Here is a 20845-nt window from a genome sequence, read left to right on the forward strand (position 1 = left end):
ACTTTTGCTATTTATTAGTTAGCAGTTTAGGTAAATTGCCTAAACTCCTTGAGCTTCAGTTTTTTGTTTTACTTCTAAAATAAAGGTAAGATTTACCTCTGCCACACAAAATGTGTTGAGGTGTTAATTGCTATCTTGTTTTATTTTTTAGTGCCACACAAAGATGGGAAGATTGTAATTTTTTTCTTGCTCTCCCCCTCCTCTTTTTGTATGTGAGCCATCACTTTAGCCCTTTTTGCTTTAGTCATTTTATGAACAGGCTCTCGCTTATTGTCATAATCCTTCTATTTATGCTTATAGATGAGATGCATCACCATGCTCATCATGCTCAGTTTTTTACTGGTTGAGATGAAATCTAGTGAAGTTTTTGCCCTGGCTAGCTTTGAGTATTCTTTTGAGTATCTAGGATTATAGATATGAGCTATTCTACCTGGCTCTTTTTTGTAATAGGGTCTGCCTTGAATCACTTGGTAGTCCCAGCTAACCTTGAACTCACAATCCTCCTGTCTTCTCCTTTCTTTAAGCAAAGAGTCATAGATACCTTTGCTTGTTTTTATGTCTTTTTATTACATTAAATAATTTTCAAGCTCTAATGTGTACGTGTGTGTGTGTGTGTGTGTATGTGTGTATGTGTGTGTGTGTGTTGCTTACTTATTTTCAGGCAGTTATTTTATTTCAGAGGTAGTAATAATAAAATAGTATAATATACTTAACAACAAATATCACCCATTGTGCAGTTTGACGAATTTTGACAAATTTATATTGCTAGTTAACAATCACTATCATGAAACTACAGAACATTTCCACTGTATCAAAAACTTTTCTTGTTGGGGACAGTGGCTCATGATGTTGGATAGCAGGAGAATCGCAGTTTGAGCCTAGCTTGGGCAAAAAAAAACTCATCTGAACCAATGAAAACTGAGTGTGATGGTATGCATAAATAGGAGGATCACTATCCAGGTCAGCCTGTGCTCAAATGTGAGTCTCTATCTTTTTTTTTTTTTTAATAGCTAAAACAAAGATGGAAAAAGAGAGGAGAGAAGTGTGGCTTAAGTGGTAAAATTGCTGTTTAGTAAGCATGAAATTGTGAGTTCAATCCCTTTCGAAAGAAAGGAAGATATTATTTCTCTTGGCCTTTGCAATCAGCCCTCTCTCTCTACCAGTCACTATCAACTTATTATTATTATTTATAGCTATAGTTATTTATAGCTATTATTATTTATAGCTATAGTTTCTGTTTTATTTCTTTCTGTGCTTTACCTTTATTAGAACAATAAAGTCTGACTATGGAAGTAAAGATTTTGATGCACTTGGGATGATTTGCAAGCAAATCTATTGCAGAGTCGGTGGAAATAATAATGATCTCTCCATTATTCTTGAGCACAAATACATGAGGACAAAATGAAGTGAGTATCCACAAGAAAACATCAACCAGCAAACTGACCCCGTGGCCCTGTGACTGTCTATTTCCGCTCCATGCTCATCACAAAGTGTTTCTTCTTACTCAGCATCAGCCCACCGTCACCACTTTGTTTCCCTGCTATCATTTTCTTTTTTTTGTTTTTGATACCAGTCAGAACTATAGCAACTCCAACCTCTCTTCTACTTTGTACCTGTGACAAATAGTCTTAACACAGCAGGAGAAAGATTCGGTCTCACTGAGAGTCATCACGTTAAATACATGCCAGTGGTCTTATGGTTTCTTGACAGATTGTTGAAAATTTTCTAGTTTATTAAAATACTACTCTCCTAGATGATTATATCATGTTTCTCTATCTTCAAACCATTAATAACTCTCTTCAGATCCTTGCCCTCAGTGAACAAATACTGAAGTGATCGCAAGAGAATGTTCCTAATGTCACCATGTTGCTGTCACTGTATTAACTGATATTCTACACTGTAGATCTTTGCCTCTATTTTGTCATTCTGGCTAAATTCTTTAGGTTCAGGTGAAAGACCAATGCTTCTGCTGTACAACTGATCCCTTCCTCACTCTGTGAAAGATAATGTTCCAGACTCTCTTTTCCCCAGATCATTCATTTCCCCTTCTCTAACATACCATTTCGGATTGGTATATAAACGAAGTGCCACTTCTGCACTTTGTTTCTAAAAACAAAAACAAAACCAAACATGTCTCAAACTCATCTCCCTACTAACTGCTGCCCCTTATTTTAGCTCCCATTGATATCAAAACTCCTCAGAGGAGGAGTCTTGCTTGTCTCAGTTCCTTTCTCCCTTTCTCTCTTGAGCCCACTTCACAGACTGTGTTCGTCTGTGTAAGGGGGAGATCACTTTTCTTCACTCATGATTTCGTTGATGTCAAGGCTCTGTAACAAAGAAAGAAGAACAAGAGAAAAACATATGTATTTATTGAATGCAAGTTTGTATCATGTAGAAGTATGATTTGGGGATAGAAAATTCCATCTAAGTAATAAGTAAATAATTAGGTGGACCAAGCAAGATCTGGGTTCAGATTCCTCTTGGTGTGTCTGTGTCTTTAGGACAGGGCATTCATTTGGTCTGGCTTTAGTGTGGACACCCCTAAGATGGAAGTGTTATGACTTTTTGAGAAAGTCCAGAGAATTCAGTTATGGTCTACTGCAGGGTAGAGGTAGAAGAGAAGGATGAGAGTGCATTTCTGCTTCTGTTGTTTCCTTAGATGCCCAGGTGTTGTATTTGGGAGCAGTAGGTCTGAACCTACCACCTGTATGAGCTTCTAAAACTTCTCTTGTTTAGGTTACCGAAGACTGCCATGCTACTAAATCCAATAGCAATTCTGTTTATTGTCTTTCTTGAATGTAAATGCCATGTGACATTGTTCTGGAAACTATCCATTCACTCTGTTTTCAGGATACTGAAATATTTTCCTTTTGTTTCCTGGCCACATATCCTTAGCTCTTACTTTTCATTATCTACACTTATCACATCCAAAAAAATCTCCAACTCAATAGCTCTACCATGAGTTTTCTCTTGAACTTCAGACCCAAACTGTGCATTTGATTCTTCTACTTAAATGTCAAATAGAAGTCTCAATCAAAATAACCAAAAGAGGACTTATCTGGTCTCTAAAACACATTTTGCCTATAGTTTCCATTTCAAAGACTTTTACCTAGTCCAATTATTGTGATATAAAGGAACTAGGTTCTGGAAAGTATAGGTGCTCAGTCTTACTTGATGACTAAATGAAAGTTTAAAAATACTTACCCAGGTAACACACCTAGGCAATGTTGCATTTCCTTCTTTCATTCATTTTTCTTCCTTGCCTTCTTTACTATTTCCTACATTATATTTAGAATTTATAAAAGATAATATTAACACCTAAATAGAAGTCAGACTTTTTTCTATGACAATATCTGACTTGGATGATAGAATTTATGAAAAGTAAAAATTCTTGTTTCTTGTCATAAACATTTTTCTACTCAAATCCATTAAAAGCATATGAGAAGATAAGATAAACTTCCTCAAAGGAAAAGAGAAATGCTAATAACTTTACTACTTTGGGTACAGCATTTTTCTGTACTTCTAAGATTTGAGAAAAGAGATGATTTTTCAGATTATGAATCCTTTTGCAGCTCAGATGCTTACCAATTCCTTTCAACAAAAGCAGAAAATTGATAAGCTAGTAAAAATAGTTTTTAAAGATGGAGCTTCATGTAACTTCTTATTATATAACTTGAAAGTGTACAAATAATTAAATCCTATTGCTATTATAAAATTCCTTCTATACATATTTATATGACTGTTTTGCAGTACTTGCACTTAGGAAAATGAAAAACACAGGAGTAAAATTGACCCAGGGCTTTTTCTCATTAAAATAATAACTACTATTTAATATCCTAATTGGAAAAGTTCCCATATATCCTATTAAGTGATGTATGTCCAATGAAATTTAATTTCTGAGTTCAATAATTACTTATCAAATTTTATAATATATAGACTGGTACTATTGTGTATTGGTAATAATTTTAATGGCTACTTTAATCTAGGAAAAGTATGATACAGAAAATTAAAAATGAATACACATTGTAAATGACATATATATTTCTGTTGTAGAAAATTATGATAGTGTGTTCAAGAAAAGCAATATATTTCACTGGGCTAACTTCTATGAGGGACATTCTTTTTGGCTATAAAAGAAAAAAGAGTAACAGTATAACATGTACGTTTAAAGAAATATTACTAGCTGGGTGCTGGTGTCTCATGTCTATAATCCTAGGTATTCAGGAGACAGATCTGAGGATTGCAGTTCAAAGCCAGCCTGAGCAGCAAAGTCTATGAGACTCATCTCTAATTAGCCACCAGAATACTGGAAGTGGCCTGTGGCTTAAAGTGGTAAAGCACTATCCTTGAGCTGAAAAAGCTCAAGAACAGCACCCTGGCCCTGAGTTCAAGCCTCACAACTAATAGGAAAAAAATAAAAAAAAGAAATAGTTCTTTACATGTTTTCAAATGGATAGGTATCAAATCACTATAGTGTTTAGACTTCATTGGATATAACAGTTTTGGTTTTAAGTGCTATTAATTGTAGTAAAGTGGAAAATATCACTTTTTTTTTTTTTTTGTCAGTCATGGGGCTTGAATTCTGGGCTTGGGTGCTGTCTCTGCACTCTTCATTTCAAGGGGAGTACTTTACTGCTTGAGCCACAGCGTCACTTCCAGTTTTCTAGTGGTTAATAGGAGATAAGAGTCTCCTGGACTTTCCTGCCCGGGCTGGCTTTGAACCGTGATCCTCAGATCTCAGCCTCCTGAGTAGCTAGGATTACACGCATGAGCCACTGATGCCCGGCAAATTGTCTTTAAATAGTTATTTAAAAGAGTTGCCATTTGGCAAAGCAGTTTATGTATATCAGCAGCTCTGTGATTACGTTCATCATGTAACCACTTGTAGTAGCTCTTTTTGCATTTGTATCAGTTCTCTGCTCTTGCATTCAGTGAGGTCCCTAGACCTTATGCCATTGTGTAGGGTAATGCTTGGTCTGAGAATTAATAGTCATTGAGAATGTGATGAAAGAATCTTTTTTGCCAATGGCCTATGGCTACTAAGTGAAATCAGCAGTTTGGCAAATTAATGCCAGTGAAATTGACATAGCTAAGAAATTTAGTCATTCAATACATTGATTAAATTGTAGAAAGATAATAGTGTATCTGGCCGGGCACTGGTGGCTCACGCCTGTAATCCTAGCTACTCACGAGGCAGAGATCTGAGGATCACAGTTTAAAGCCAGCTCAGGCAGAAAAGTAGTGAGACTCTTATCTCCAAAAAACCACTAGAAAACTAAAAGTGGCATTGTGGCTCAAGTGGTACCTTGAGCTGAAGAGCTGAGGGACAGCACCCGGTCCCAGAGTTCAAGCCCCACACTTGACCAAAAAAAAAATTAGTGTATATGACTATGCTTTTGACATAGTTTGCTCATGACTGCAGTTACTTAAACTTCTGAAAAAATTTAGATTACAATTAAAAACTTTGGGAACAGATCCTTTGGGTATCTGTCACTTCTTGCTAGCCAAGAAGTTTGAAGGTCACTGTGATAGAGAACATGCAAATGAAGTTGGCTTAAAATTGATGTTCTACTTAGATCATGTAGCAATCAACATTGAAAAATTAGCATAAAGTACATGCATTAGTATACAGTATATGTATACATATACACATAGACATATATTTATAGTGTGTATAGTATATAGTATATGTATTGGTACATAGCAGATGCACATACATACATATGTACTTATTGTATAGACATTCTATGTAGTAGTGTACTGTATGTGCATATACAGATACAGATATATGTATATACAATATGCAATATACACAGTATACATTATATGTATTAGTATATATTATATGCATCCACCATATGTACCATTGAGGGGTCGTGGAAGCCTAAGCGGCAGAGAGGCCTTCAGAGGGCCCAGCTGGGATGGAAGTGGCTCTTGATGCCAAATGTGAACCACTCCTTCAAGAGGTTCAAGTACACAATGATCTGACTTTTACCTGAACACGCTCATACAGGGAACTATCTTAGGTAAGTAGTCACTCAGGTCTTTATTGTCAAATGGGGACTAGGGAAGAAGAAGAAAACCAAACCAAATCCAGATCCTCCAAACCTGAACTAAGAACATGTGAATGGAGATTCTAGTTTTGGCAATTCTACCCAGTAGCTGAATACTAAAAACAGGACAAGAATAATAATGATAATGTTTCCCAGCCACAATGCCCCGTTTGTCGATATAGGTAGCAATAGCTTCCCTTCCATTTATACAAGTATAATAAGGATCAAATCTTTTAATGTATGCAAAAATCCCCCAGAAAATGAAAACACTGAAAATGTGAAAGATCAAATTCCAAGCTTTTTGCTCTTTGCAAGGGTCCCACTAAATAATCTGCAAACCTTGGTATTCAAATGTGCTAGACTTAACTGGACAAGTCCAGAGGATGCAGAAATGTGTTGTATTGTTTTCTATTGCTTGTGTATTTTTGAAATTAAGGAATGAATGTGTGACACTCCCACCCCCTGGCTGTCTGACCTGGCAGCCAAAGCACTGGGTCGAAGAGTGACAGCTGATTGGAGTCTGCGAACTGTTTATTTGGGAAAGGATATCCTGCTTCCTCTTCCTTTTCTTCTTTGACTGTTTTGATAAGGGTAATAACTACCATTGCTCTAAGACCATGCATGCATTAGGGGCTGTGAGGTCTGCTGCCACAATTGTCAGTAATCCTTACAACCCTTTACAAAAGTGTATGCCCTTATATTAAGAGAATGTGAACAAACCATGCTCAGAGAGGCTAGAACTTACTCAAGATCATAGAGCCAATCTATTAGCTTGGTAGGCTGCGTTATGTAAGTAATAAGTAATGACCTCCAAATCTCTGTGTTTTCCATCACAAAGGTTTATTTCTCACTTCTGTCACATGCTCATCGGGAGTCAGTGGGAGGGCCTTGCCCTGTTTTGTAGCAACCATCACAACTGTTGCTGTACCAGAGGACCAGACATCTCCCTACAGTGTCATTCCCACAGTAAATGCTTGACTTAGAGCAATCTACAATAGCCTTTCTTCTCATAATGCATTGACTGGGGTGGCTCATGACTCCACCTGACCACAGGTGGAGTGGAAGGGTAGTGGAGCCAGAGTGACGGAGCCAGAATGTCTGAAGGTTGTGCGGATGACTTACCAGAACTAGTGAGGGAAAGACTTGTTTTTAGAACCCTCCCTTCCCCCAAACCTGACTTTCAAAGCAGGTTGATTTCATAAAACCACATTGCTTTATTCCACTTGCCTAGAGCTCTGATAGTGGAGAAGATTCATATCTTTTGAGGCTTGTTGTCTTTTAAAAATTATTTGTTGTTTTTATAAAGGTGATGCACAGAGGGGTTCCAGTTACATAAGTTATATAAGGTGTTTATAGAATTGTAACAATGATAAGAACTTAGCACCACGACAAAGTCTCCTAGCAGAACCACAGGAATGGAGCAGAGGCTAACAGGCCAGGGAATAATAAAACATTTAAATATTTATTGAGATTCCCAGAAAAGATTGAGGTCTCAAGCTTCTATGTAAATAGATTACTCCTTCCCTTCATACTACCTCTACCCACAGACCTGATCTTTAAGGAATCTTCCAGTCATAAAAGCTAGTTCATACTAGATCTCAAGGACTGTGTATATCAGCGAACTACTGAGTCACTCAGCTTCCTGAAGTTGAATTACAGGCCACCCCATCCAAGTAAAACTTGGAGCAGTTGAGAATTCTTTCGAGGAGAGTTAGCTTTATCTTTTGACAAAAATGACATCTATGACCCAGCTCAGAGGCATTGTGTGAAAGTGACAATTTTCTCTCTCTTAATAAAACCCTTGTCTGCTTATTGGATACCAAAAGGCTCAAGAGTACACACAGAAGACAGATTAAAGACCATATTGTACTTTCCTTTGCCTTTGCCTGAAGGACACTGTTTTCCACACTGATAAGATCTGCAGGGACCAATAAAGCACAATGGATTTTATATTAACCATTAAACCCTCACCCTATTCCACAGAATGCCTGAGGTTTTGTTCTCAAGGCTTCAGTCATTTGGAAAAGTAAAATCAAGGGGTTCCAAATTTATATGGACTACATGCTAAGAGCTCACTAGAAAGGAGTTCAGTTCAGGCATGACGAAGCAAAGTTAGAGGCTCCGAAGACAAACTGAAGTGGCAGAACTTAGGACAGGACTCCACTGCCTGCAGCTACTGTGGGGCCAGACCCACAGGGCAGGGCAATATGATTCTTACTCACCAGTAGCTCAGTAGCAAGAATACTGGCGGAGATCAACAGGTGCCCGCGGAGTAGTATAGAGGTCGATTTATCTTATTGAGTTGAGTTTCCTTTCATCCCCAAATCCAACTTCCCTCAAAGAGAGAGATGTCAGTTGTCATGGAGGAGGGGGAGAATCTTCTGGTGCTTTCCTGCTTCTCACACAGAAAAATGGGCAGAAAAATGAAGTCAAATCAATCTAGTTTCTTCCCATTTCCTGGGAACTTTTCCATTTTTAAGGTCTTGTTTCTGTAGGTCATTAGGTAAGTTTAGTAAAGGGTTTCTAGGAAGAGGCTGGTGAATTTCCTTGCCCTTAGCCAAAATAATGCTTATTTCACTACCAAAGGAAATTACTACCAATAGTTAATTCTCAGTTTCAATTGTAATAAGGGCCTGGTTTCATGAGGAAACTGCCTCTCAGAGATAGGTAGGTCTTTGTGTATTTCTTTTGAAACAAGAAGCAAAAACAAGGGGTGGTTTGCACTGTAGGAAGAAATGGCTCTAGTGAATTCAGGTTAACTGAGGTACACAGGCCTGGGATTTCCAAAGTTGAGTAGGCATTCAGACAGCCAGGTCCTTTCTTACGCATCTGAATTAAATATGGAGATACTTCTCTCTTAAGTAACTAGTGAAATAAGGCTACTGGGTCCCACCGCCATCCTAGTGTCTTATGGGATGCTAGGGGCTTTTCACTCAGCTTTTAATTATAGATGCCATGCTATGTCACCCCAGGAAGGCTTTGCTACGGAGAATGCTTGTCCTTGATTTCCCCTAAATGGTCTGCTTGGCTGGCCCCTGAGTATTTCCCTGCATGGTTTGCTTATGTATAACACTTTTGCGAAGGATTGGTTCTCACCCCAAGCATGTTCTTCTTGTCTTCAAAAGCTTTGTGGTAGCTGTATTCTGGGCTGCAGGTCTTTGAGAAAGGACTGCCTGCAGTCTCTGACTCTCCAGTAAAGACTCCCAATTCCACCTCTCAAGGTGTGGCTTCTCTGTTTCTCACAATTGAATTTCTGTATCACACCAGAAGAACAGAAATCCATTGCAAAGAAAGGCTTACACAACAACCAGACACATTCTTTCAAACGATATTCCACAGGGTTCCATCCATGGAGATAGTCAGAAAACGGAGTCCGAGGGTATTATAAGGTAATAGGTAAGTAGCCAATGAAGAGCACACCATGTGGTGGTCAGGCAGAAAGAGAAGTTTTCTTACTACCAAACTGTTGTCCCACTGCATGATGGAGGTACACAGGTGGAAAGGCTAGAGAAAAGAAAGAGGGAGAAAGAAATGGAGAGATAGGGAAAGTTGGACATGATTGGCAGAGAGCAAAGAGAGCCTGACCGTAAACAGACTTTGACCATTTACCATTGCAGGGGCAAAAACTGTAGCTCTCAGAATATTTTGACCAAGCCTCATGACAAATTGCAGGAGGAATTTCAAAGGGGTTTCCTGGCTCGGGGTGACTTACAGCACCCCATTAAAAGTACGGGAGGCAGTTAGTCTGGTGCGTGAAGGAGAGCTGACCAGGCGGAAGCAGCGTAGAGACCGAGTAACAGAGAACCCTTGAGAGTTTCACTCAGCAAAGTAGAGTACTGGTGTGGATGTGGATGTAGATGTGGAAGCTGGCAATGGTATTGATGAAAAGCCTCACGTGGCGTTTCTTGGCAGTTCTGTTTGAAGAAAAGGGGATGGTCAGGTATGGAAAAAAGTGGAAGGAATTGTGCCATTCCTAACTCAAAACCCCCTCCCTGGTTTCAGCACCATCTGTCAGGTAAATTAAATAGGTGGGTTTAATTAGGTAGCCAATAAATAGAGCACCACGTGGTATTCAGGCAGGAAGAGAAGATTTATTATTACCAAACTGCGGCTCCACAGCGCATAGTGGAAGCACACAGGCAGAAGTGGGCTGGGTTTAAGCAGGAAAGGGGCGGGGAGAAGGTGTGGCCAGGTGGGGGAAGGTATGGCAACACTGGATGTGGCTATGACCTCAGGGCCTGGGACCCTCCCCAACCCCCACCATGGTAGGTGTGAAGGGGGGGGTGTGGGGAGTTGGCCCAGGATGTGACCGTGGAGGAGGGGGAGCTACCTAGGTGAGCAGGTCCTGGGATGAGACTATGCAGGAGGTAGGGAGGCCAGGGCCTGCATGGCCAGAGCAGACCTTACAAGCATTAGAATAAAAAAGAGCAGAAAAGGACCTCCACAGACCAGATGAACTTTAACGGAGAGCTGAAGAGGGACACCATCATGACCTGAGGAGACTCAGGAGACACAAGGCATGGTATAATGGGGACAGGGGCTTATATGGAGGAGGGGCTTAGATAGGGGTTGGGTAGGACACAGGGTCCCAGGCAGTTGGAGGATTCCAAGAGTTTGGTGAGTTCATGGTGCAGATCAGGCACATTGGTGAATAGGGGTAGCCGATCAAAAAGCTGTGGACTAGCTGAGGGAGTGAAAAAATGGAGACAGGGAAGGTAGGCTAATGCAGTCATAATAATCAGTGTGTATTTGTGAAAATGGCACCTCGTAAATTGAGGGGATGGGTGGGGTTGGAAGAGATGGGGGAAGATGATAAAAGAAGTCACATTGATCAAGAAGCATTGTGTTAGGTTTTTAAAGAAGAGCGGTAGCCGAGTAAGAACCACACCATGCACGTGGTATTCTTAGGTAAGGGGTAGGTTTATTCATTGTTCCGGCTGGTACCAGGCCATGTGGGCACTCCATATGGCTGGGAAAAGATCTGGGAAAGAGGGCGTCTGGCCCTGGGCTAGGCCTTATCTAGGGTAGGGGCAGGAAAAGATGTGACCACATCGAATCCAGATGTGACCTCAGCGGATGCAGATGTGACCTCTTCGAGGTGTGCCAGTTGCCTAGGTAATGCAGGCACTGGGCAGAGACTGCTGCGAGGAGGGTTGAGTCTGCTCACCATCCAGGAGCAGACCTTACACATTGTACCTACTAGCTGACACATTTAACTAAAATCTCTTTGTACAAGTACTTAAGAATGATAGAAATAAAAAAAAACAATACCCCCAAAACTTAAAAGAAGCACTGGAAAACTTAGATTGGCATAAATTTTAGCCTTCTTATAAAGCATTTTGAAGTTCAGAAAAATAAATACTAAGTATAAAATAAGCACACTGATTTTCAAGAAACAAGTATTTCATACCCAATGTGTGATTTGAATTTCAGCTAAAATAATGATCAATTTTCAATTCTAATATACTAGTCCTTGTTTCAGTTTTCTTTTACAAAGTCTCTTAGATCTAATTTTCAGTAGACCAAAACTAAATAATCAGTTAGCTTCATAGCTATTATGAAATTGCTGAGATGATTTCTTTTCTTTTTTTTTTTGGTCCGGTCGTGGGGCCTGAACTCTGGGCCTGGGCACTGTCCGCTCTTCAGCCTAGCGCTCTACCACTTGAGCCACAGCGCCACTTCCGGCTTTTTTCTTTTTGCTTATGTGGTGCTGAGGAATCAAACCCAGGGCCTTAGGCATGCAAGGCAAGCGCTCTACCACTGAGCCACCTTCCCAGCCCCGCTGAGATGATTTCTATACCATATTCTTGACATTAAAATATCTTTGAACTGAGCACCAGTGGCTCACGCCTGTAATCCTAGCTACTCAGGAGGCCAATATCTGAGGATTGTGGTTCAAATCCAGCCCATGCAGGAAAGTCTGTGAGACTCTTATCTCCAAATAACCACCACAAAGTGGTAGAAGTGGAATTGTGGCTCAAGTGGGAGAGTACTAGCCTTGAGCAAAAAAGCTCTAGCAATTAACTTTGAATTTCAGATAAATATTGAATTAGTTTATGCAATATTTGGGATATATTTGTACTAAAAATTGTTTATTTGACAGATTTGTCTGAAGTAGGTAAACAGAATGTCCTCCTTTTCTCTTAGTGACTTTATTGAGTTGACTACTGTTATCTGATATATTGAAAACTATTAAAAATATTTAAATTTGTAGTTATTCCTCCTCTAACCTCTTGTCCCAGACACTGAGGTCCCCTGGTACTCAGCTCCAGGAGAAACAAGGGCTGTGTACCTCCCTGTTACTTCCCACACATACTGACCCCAAAGAAGTTGACCTCAGGGCAAGGAGAAACAAAAGAGGAAAATCAAGAGTCCATGTGAAGTCTTTTCTTTCAGTGCTGACCTTAGATGTTTTATAGCCACCCCAATGGCCTGACTTGAGGGGTTTAGTGTTGAAATTCTTTTAAGTGATTGTGTTAGTTTCCTTTTCATAAGCCTTATCTCTTCCTTGGAGTGTGTTTTAGTTTGTCTGGATGGAGGTGAGTATTCCCTGGTCTCCCTAAGTCCTCACGTCCTCGGCCTTGGTTTCTGTGGGATTTCTTTCTTTGCTTATTTGCTTTAGGAAAAGGTTCACTGATAAAAGCAGGCAGCCATCTGGGGGTTAGAAAATACTCTGGAACAGTCGCCTGCCTAGGACTGCCTTCAGGATTCAAAAAGGGTATGATGAGGGAAGGTTTAAACCAAGAAACACCTTACCATGTGCATGATTTTGGAACACAGGATAGGGGTCCCTTGATCCTTACTGAGTAGTTCAAAACTTTTTTTTGTGTGTTAAATACTATAGGTATCTCTGAAAGAGATCACTTGAGAAAGAGTTCTACAGCTTAAAAGAAGGTATAAACCCAGTCCTTTATTATAGATCTGATTCATTAGTAATGACATCTGGAACCAGATTTGGAAGCAGATATGCCTGCAATCCCAAGGCTTGAGGTAGAGGCAAGATCGTAAATTCCAGGCCAGGCCTGGGCTATAGCGTGAGACTTTTGTGGTACTGGAAATCAGATACAAATCCAGTCACCAGAAAACTGAGAAGCTACATTTTGTGAAACTGAACATGGAGTCTTCATGAAAAGACTGGCAACTGTGGACAGACTCTATAAGAAAGGAGAAGAGAGCGAGAGCGAGCAATATGAGCCCAAGGCTTTCTGGAGGCAGACCTGCCCACCGTGCCAAGCAAGAATGCAGGCAGCTGCCATGGACAGGGGTGGGCAGAATTTAAACAGAATTTTAGGCGGCAGTCATATGGGTCACATCAGCAGTCACATGGGTCACATTACGTGTGAAAGAGGATCGGACACATCCATCCCAGAGGACCATACAGAGGCAGGCAGACAGAGGAGAAAGTGATACGGTGGAGGACATAAAGATGGAATATGCTATTTGACTTGGATTGTGTAAAATGGATAATGAATGATTTTAAGATATAAATGTAAATGTGCTGGGGATAAGACTTCCCTGGTAACTTGTTACTTTAGCTCGTAACTATAATTGTAACTCTGTAACTCTGTAACCCTGTACCTCTGTAACTCTGCTTCTGCTGTTTTCTGAGCAATGCGAGCCCTAACCCAGCGGAACCATCACACCATTTGTTCTATTCCCCTGCTTCCTGCCAGCAAGACCTTGGTGGGAAATTTAAACTTAAGGTGTGCATTTCTTGTAACAATCATTGGTTAAAACTGACACTCAGCCTCCCCCGTTCTCTGCCCTAGCTCAAATGCTTAAAAGCCAATGTGGGCCGGCCCTCAGGGCCATTTCCTGGGATCCCAACCCCAGGTGTGGTCCTGGCGCGTCAGCACTTTTTGCTCAATAAAATCTTTTACATTTTCACTGCAAACTGAATGGTCTCACTGCCCCTCTCCACTACAAAAGATTTATTATAAGGTTTACTAGAGGAGCCATATTTCCCCCAAGAAGGAGCATATGGCCTCTGTCCCCATCCAGGTAGCAGGAAGATCTGAGGGTAGGAAGTGAGGCAGATGGGAGTTCAGGTGGGTCTGTGTGGAGAGAGGGAGGGGCCAGCTGTATGGAGGGAACTCCAGGAGGGAGGGGGCCCAGGTCTGGGTGGAGCTGAGGACCTAAGGTTAGCACAAAACTAACAATGTGGACTATGGGAATTGGGGGGAGAGTCACATTCTGAGAAGGAGTGAAATGGCACTGTTGCAACTGGGGCAGGAATTTGTATGTCACCCAGGGAAAACAATACAGCCTCAGGGAGACAGAAACTTAACAGATTTTGCAAACAGGTAGGGACACAGGGCAAGGCCTTAATCAGCAAGCAGACTGAGACCTTAGAGACACTTGTCTCAAAGACCTGCAGTCCAGAACAGAGCCTGAACCAAGCTTTTAAAGACAACAGTCACGTTTGGATGAAGACCAAGCCTCAGCAAAAGCTTTGTACATAAACACAGAACAAGGAGCAGAGCTCCCCCTGGGACTAAACAACAGGACTTCTTTACATATTCTCCCAAATGGAGCCCTCCTTGCTGTACCCATTGAGCCAGGCACCAGCAATTCAAAGGATGGCTTGTCTCACCTCTAGGCCTTGGAGGCTGGGTGGACAGCCCCCAGCATCTGGTTAGGGCCCTGGATGGCTGTGAAAACAAGGTGACTTACTTAGACCTGGTCTTTCCCTTACTTTACATTGTTTCAAAACCAAACCCAAACCCAAAGGAAAGGAGAAAAAAGAAGGAAAGAAAAGCAAGGAAGGAAGGAAGGGAGGGAGGGAGGAAGAAAAGAATGAAGGCTAGGAGAGAAGAAAGGAAGGAGCAAAGGAAGGAAGGGAAAAAGAAAGGAAGGACGGAAGGGAGGGAGGGAAGAAGGGAAGAAGAAAGAAAGAATCTGAAGAGAAGTGCAATTCTTAGCTATAAAATGGCTTGGTCCATTCATCTACTGAGGGGCATCTGGGTTGGTTCCATATCTTAGCTATGGTAAATAATGCTACAATAAACATAGTTGTGCTGGTAGCTTTAGTATGGTCCTGTTTGTGATCATTTGGGTAAATACCCAAAAGTGGAATTGCTGGGTCATAGGGGAGCTCTATGTGGAGTCTTTTCAGGAACCTCCATACTGCTTTCCAAAGTGGTTGAACAAATTTACATTCTCACCAATAATGCAGTAGGGTTCCCTTTTGGCCACATCCCCTCCAGCATCTGTTGTTATTAGAGTTCTTGATTATAGTGAGGTGGAATCTCAATGTTGTGTTTATTTGCATTTCTTTTATGGCTAGAGAAGTTGAGCATTTCTTCATGGGTCTATTGACCATTCTTATTTCCTCTTCAGTGAAGTTTCTCTTTAAGTCTTTAGCCCACTTATTTATTGGGCAGTTGTTTCTTTGAGGATTTGTTGTTGGGGGATTTAATTTTTTGAGTTCTAAGTATATAAGATGATAAGTGAAATGACCCCTAAGATAGGGACACAAGTGATTTTTTTCTTTCTTGCTATTGTTTTTAACATATTTATAATGTACTATGTGATTTTTTGTTTATTTGGTATGTTCCTCTCCCATGTTATAACCCCTGTTTTCACTGTATTTGATTCCAGTACCCTGCATTTTGTATATTCATTTTTTCTAATTTGGGGAGGGGAAGGGAAAAAACAAAATGCTTAAATAGGGATACAGGTTGACCCATTGTAACAATGAGATGTACAAGACACTATGTTGAAAATGAACTTTATAAAAAAAAAGAAAATGAACTTTACAACTTCAGGCATGGGGAGGGGGGTGGATGTCGAGAGCCCTGCAGGGAGTCTCTCTGCATGATAAGCTTGACTATCTCGCTGGAACATCTCTCAAGGCTATTTACAGAATCTGGTCTTTGCATCCTGCCCCAAACAAAGACCAGGTAGCTGCTATTGACCACCTTTTCACATTGCCCTAAGCAAGCATCCTGCAGCTGCTAGCCCAATGAAAAAGCTTCCTTATTCTAAGCATATAAATACCCCTGTGTGAAAAATAAAATTTGGCAGCTTGATCAGAATCCTTGTCTTGCTGTCCTTCTTCGTGTCTCTTGTCCCTTCATTCCTTCTTGCTTAGGTTCATTGCCCTGGTTGAAGTCCTGCGGGTCGGGACAGGTGGAGTTGGGGAGGTGGGGAGGGAAGGTTGGTAGGGGAAAAACAAAGGAGGGGTAACAATGTTTGATAGGAAATGAACTCATTACTTTACTCATGTAACTGTAACCCCTCTGTAGAGTATCTATACAATAAAAATATATATTTAAATTTAAAAAATGGCTTGGTACTGGCATACGAACATGCCTGAGGACCAATAGAATAGAATTGAAGACCCAGAAATGATCCCACAGACCTAGGGCCACCTCATCTTTGATAAAGGAGCCAAAATGATCAGATGGAAGAAACCCAGCCTCTTTAACAAATGGTGCTGGCAGAATTATCTATACATGTATAGAAAACTAAAGTAAGATCCTCATATGTCACCTTGCACCAGAATCAGCTCCAAATGGATCAAAGACCTTGAGATAAAAGCAGATACCCTGAAAATATTACAGGAAGGGATAGAGGGTACACTGGGTTCCTTGACACAGGCTGAAACTTCCCACATAAAGATCCAGAAGCACAACAAATCAAAGAAAGGCTGGATAAATGGGATTGCATCAAATGGCCAAGTTTCTGCATGGCAAAGGACATAGCTACCAAGGTAAATAGAAAGCCCACAGGTTGGAAAAAGATTTTTGCCAGGTAAACAGACAAGGGCCTCATATCAAAAATATACCTAGAGGGGCTGGGAAGGTGGCTCAGTGGTAGAGCGCTTGCCTTGCATGCATGAGGCCCTGGGTTCGATTCCCCAGCACCACATAAGCAAAAAGAAAAAAAGCCGGAAGTGGCGCTGTGGCTCAAGTGGTAGAGTGCTAGCCTTGAGCTGAAGAGCTGAGGGACAGCGCCCAGGCCCCACTACCAGAGGCCCCTCCTCCACCAAAAAAAAGAAAAGAAATTCAAATCAAAACTACATTGAGAATGTTAGAATGGCCATTATCAAGAAAACAATAACAGATGCTAGTGGGGTTGTGGCCAAAAGGGAACACTACAACACTGTTGGTGGGAATGTAAACTGGTTCAACCACTCTGAAAAGCAGATGGAGGTTCCTCAAAACACTAAACATAGAGCTCCTATGATCCAGCAATCGCAATCCTAGGTATTTACACAAATGATCACAAACAAGGCCACACTAAAGCTACCAGCACAACTATGTTCATTGCAATATTATTTATTGTAGCTAAGATATGGAGCCGACCCAGATGCCTCTCAGTAGATGAATGGCTCAAGAAAATACTTCCATCAGAAAGAATGATATTGCTCCATTTGTAAAGAAATGGAAAGACTTGGAAAAAATCATATTAAGTGAAGTAAGCCAGACCCAAAGAAACATAGGCTACGTGTTTTCCCTCATTTGTAATAATTAGTATATGTCTAGTATAGTTCTATAGCTATGCATATATGACCATATAAGATGATGCTAATTGAAATGTACTCCAAGATATGGAAAACAAAATGTACTGTGGGAAGTTATTTCCTTCATTTCCTCCCCCCACTTTGGTTCATCCCCTGTAGTCACTGTTTTTGATTTGGGTACCTTGTGTCTTGAATATATGTTTATTTGATTTGGGGAAAGGAAAGGGAATAACAAAATGCTGAGACAAAGGACAAAGGGTGAATTAATGCAACAGTGATACTCATAAGGCACTATGTTGGAAATGAACTTTACAACTTGAAGGGAGGGAGATTGGGGAGGGGGGAAGAAGGGAAATGGGAGAAAATGAGAGAGGGGATAACAAAGTTCAACAAGAAATGTGCTCATTCCCTCACTTATATAACCCCTCTGCACACCAAACTTACAATACAATAAAACTTAAAAAATAGTTATTTTAAATCCTTGTAAAATTTATAGGGCTGTATCTTCTTGGAGGTGGAGGTTGGTTTACAACATCCCATAAGACATTGAGAACCACTGGTTTAATATAGCAAAGAAGATAATCATTTAGTTTCCTAGTTAGTGACTGTCAAATTGTCATTTTTTTCTCAATCTTTTTTTTGTTGGTCATGGGACTTGAAGTCTGGGCCTGGACACTGTCCCTCAGCTCTCCAGCTCAAGGCTAGTGCCCTACCACTTGAACCACAGTGTCAGTTCTGGTTTTCTGCTGGTTTATTAGAGATAAGAGTCTCACAGACTTTCCTGCCCTGGCTGGCTTTGAACCGTGATCCTCAGATCTCAGCCTCCTGAGTAGCTAGGATAACAGGCATGAGCCACAAGTGCCTGGCTCAATGTTTTTTAAAAATATAAAATAATAAAAATTTTTTTGATAGCCTATTACGCAAGAAAGATTCCTTTTTGAGAGAGCGCAGGACGTCTGGCTTCGGAGCTGTTATCCTTCTTGTGATAGCGAGGAAAGAGGGAATTGAAAATGGGTGATGTTGAGAAAGGTAAGAAGATTTTTGTTCAGAAGTGTGCCCCGTGCCACACTGTTGAAAAGGAGGGCAAGCACAAGACTGGGCCTAATCTCCATGGTCTGTTTGGTGGGAAGACTGGTCAAGCATCTGGATTCACTTACACAGATGCCAACAAGAGCAAAGGCATCACCTGGGGAGAGGATACACAGATGGAGTATTTGGAGAATCCCAAAAAGTACATCCCTGGGACAAAAATGATCTTCGTTGGCATTAAGAGGGGAGAACGGGCAGATTTGATAGCTCATGTCAAAAAAGCTACAAATGAGTAATAGCCACTGCCTTAGTTATTTATTGCAAAACAAATGTCTCATGGCTTTTTAATATATACCAAAATTCAATTGATTTCTAATATCAGATTTCAGATCATGAATGGCTGGCAGAATGTGTTTGGACAGTCCTGATTTAAGTAAAACTGGCTTGTGGCTAAGTGAAAATGATCTCAAAAAAATACTGTCACTCCCCCCCTTCTGTCATATGATTGGACTTACTAATGTTCAATTTTTCAGCAAGGCAGGGAATAATACCATCTCCAAATCTGTTAAAGATTGGCTTTATATTCAGATTTATGTGGCTAATTATGAGCACATCATTAAATACTAAGGAAATCCCTTTACTGTCTCAAAATCAAGCAAAACTAACCTGTTAAAGGTAATGGCTGAAGGTGAGGAACAATGTCTATAGTTTTTGGTCTTGACTTTGCCAAGTTAATTAGAATTCCCTTTCTCTGAAATCTGCCTTGTACTTATTGAAAGGCATTTTAGTGTGGCTTATGTATAAATGTCAAATAAAGAATATTTAAAACTTAAAAAAAAAAGATTCCTTTTTGAAAATAATTACTTCTTTTATAAGTGTAAGCAATATTGATATCACTTTGGACACAAATAAAAATAACATTTCAGTCATAGTCTTCCAAATATTATATATGAGTGAGAACAATTTAATTTGAATGAATCATGCCTTATTTTCAGTAATAATGAAAAGTTAAACGTTCATTTTCATATATATATATATATATATATAATCCTAGACTACCTTATAAAGGTACTCCAAACTAAAAATTATATCCAATAGAAAAATATGTAGCTGGTACACATAGCTACTTAGAAAACGTTAGGAGGAGAAAACAATAAATAGTTTAGAGTGTTCCGGTTGAATTTTGTTTTTGCTATGTAGCCATAAACTTTAGCTTTAGATTTGGTTGTGTTTTTAGTTAAATATGCTGTAAATTATTTACTGGTTTCAAGATTATTATTAATGTATGCTAAGAATATATTGATCGAGCACTCTATATAGACTAAGTGTTGCCAGGAGATTTAATTGGCTTAAATGAAATCAAATGTATTTTTACTTTTTAATTTTGATCTCAGGAAGATAAGTGAAATTAAGATTAAGTGGTTAAATGGCATACTGTATCACACAATCATTATTTGGGTAAAGAATTGATTATATGCTGTTCCTGATAGGATTATTAAACTAAATCACGATTATTAAACTAAATCACTCTTCCAGTATCTTCTTGGACTAGTTATTCATTAAAGGCCAAATTACTCATACTATGTATTAGTAATTTCAGCTGTAATTTTTATTTGAACATATTTCTCCCTTTTCCAATAATACAATCTCACCCTAGCCACCCACTGGAGAACACAACACAGAATTCTTTTGTGTGGTGATGGCATTTTGAGAACAAAAGACATGACACAATTAAACAATCTCTGGATGTCTGTAGGATGCTGTAATGTGGTCTTTGGAGAATTGCAGGCATCTGTCTTGGGAGTGAAGAAATTTTTAGATTTTAAAACCAGTACCGTTGGTTGAATCTTTATTTGAAAAGAAAAAAGGAACCTGAACATTGGTGTGTGTGTGTGTGTGTGTGTATGTATGTCTGTATGCATGTCTACAGTGGCATTAATGGCAATATATATTACCAAAGCAACAGTTCCAGTGGACTCCTTCCTGATAATAGTGAGTAAGGGAGAAATGCCATTAGCTCACAAATTATTTGAGATGGATGGCTCAGATTTGCATCTGGTACCTAGCAGATAGCTGCTTTGTCAAAACATTTCTTTTTTTCTCAAAAAAAACAAAAACAACTTCTCTTTAAGTAGTTATACAAAGGATTTGCTATTTGAGTTCTTCTGTTCACCAGGTTGGGTCAGACTATAGTAATGACCCATACCAAAACCTGAATGGCTTAATACAACAAAGGAGGGTTTTCTTCTTCCACTATTTGTTCACCACAGGTCACTAGAGGACTTTTTTTTTTTTG

General features: G+C 39.9%; 1 protein-coding gene across 1 annotated transcript; it reads left to right on the forward strand.

Moving 5' to 3' along the window:
* Positions 1-18464: 18464 nt before the first annotated feature.
* Positions 18465-18953, forward strand: LOC122116980 (cytochrome c, somatic-like). The gene has a single exon (XM_042690588.1). The coding sequence runs from the start codon at positions 18531-18533 to the stop codon at positions 18843-18845; it is 315 nt and encodes a 104-aa protein (XP_042546522.1). The 5' UTR covers positions 18465-18530; the 3' UTR covers positions 18846-18953.
* The last annotated feature ends 1892 nt before the right edge of the window (positions 18954-20845 follow it).

This window comes from Dipodomys spectabilis, unplaced genomic scaffold (assembly GCF_019054845.1).
Source record: "Dipodomys spectabilis isolate Male_0828 unplaced genomic scaffold, ASM1905484v1 ptg000138l, whole genome shotgun sequence".
Lineage (NCBI taxonomy): Eukaryota > Metazoa > Chordata > Mammalia > Rodentia > Heteromyidae > Dipodomys > Dipodomys spectabilis.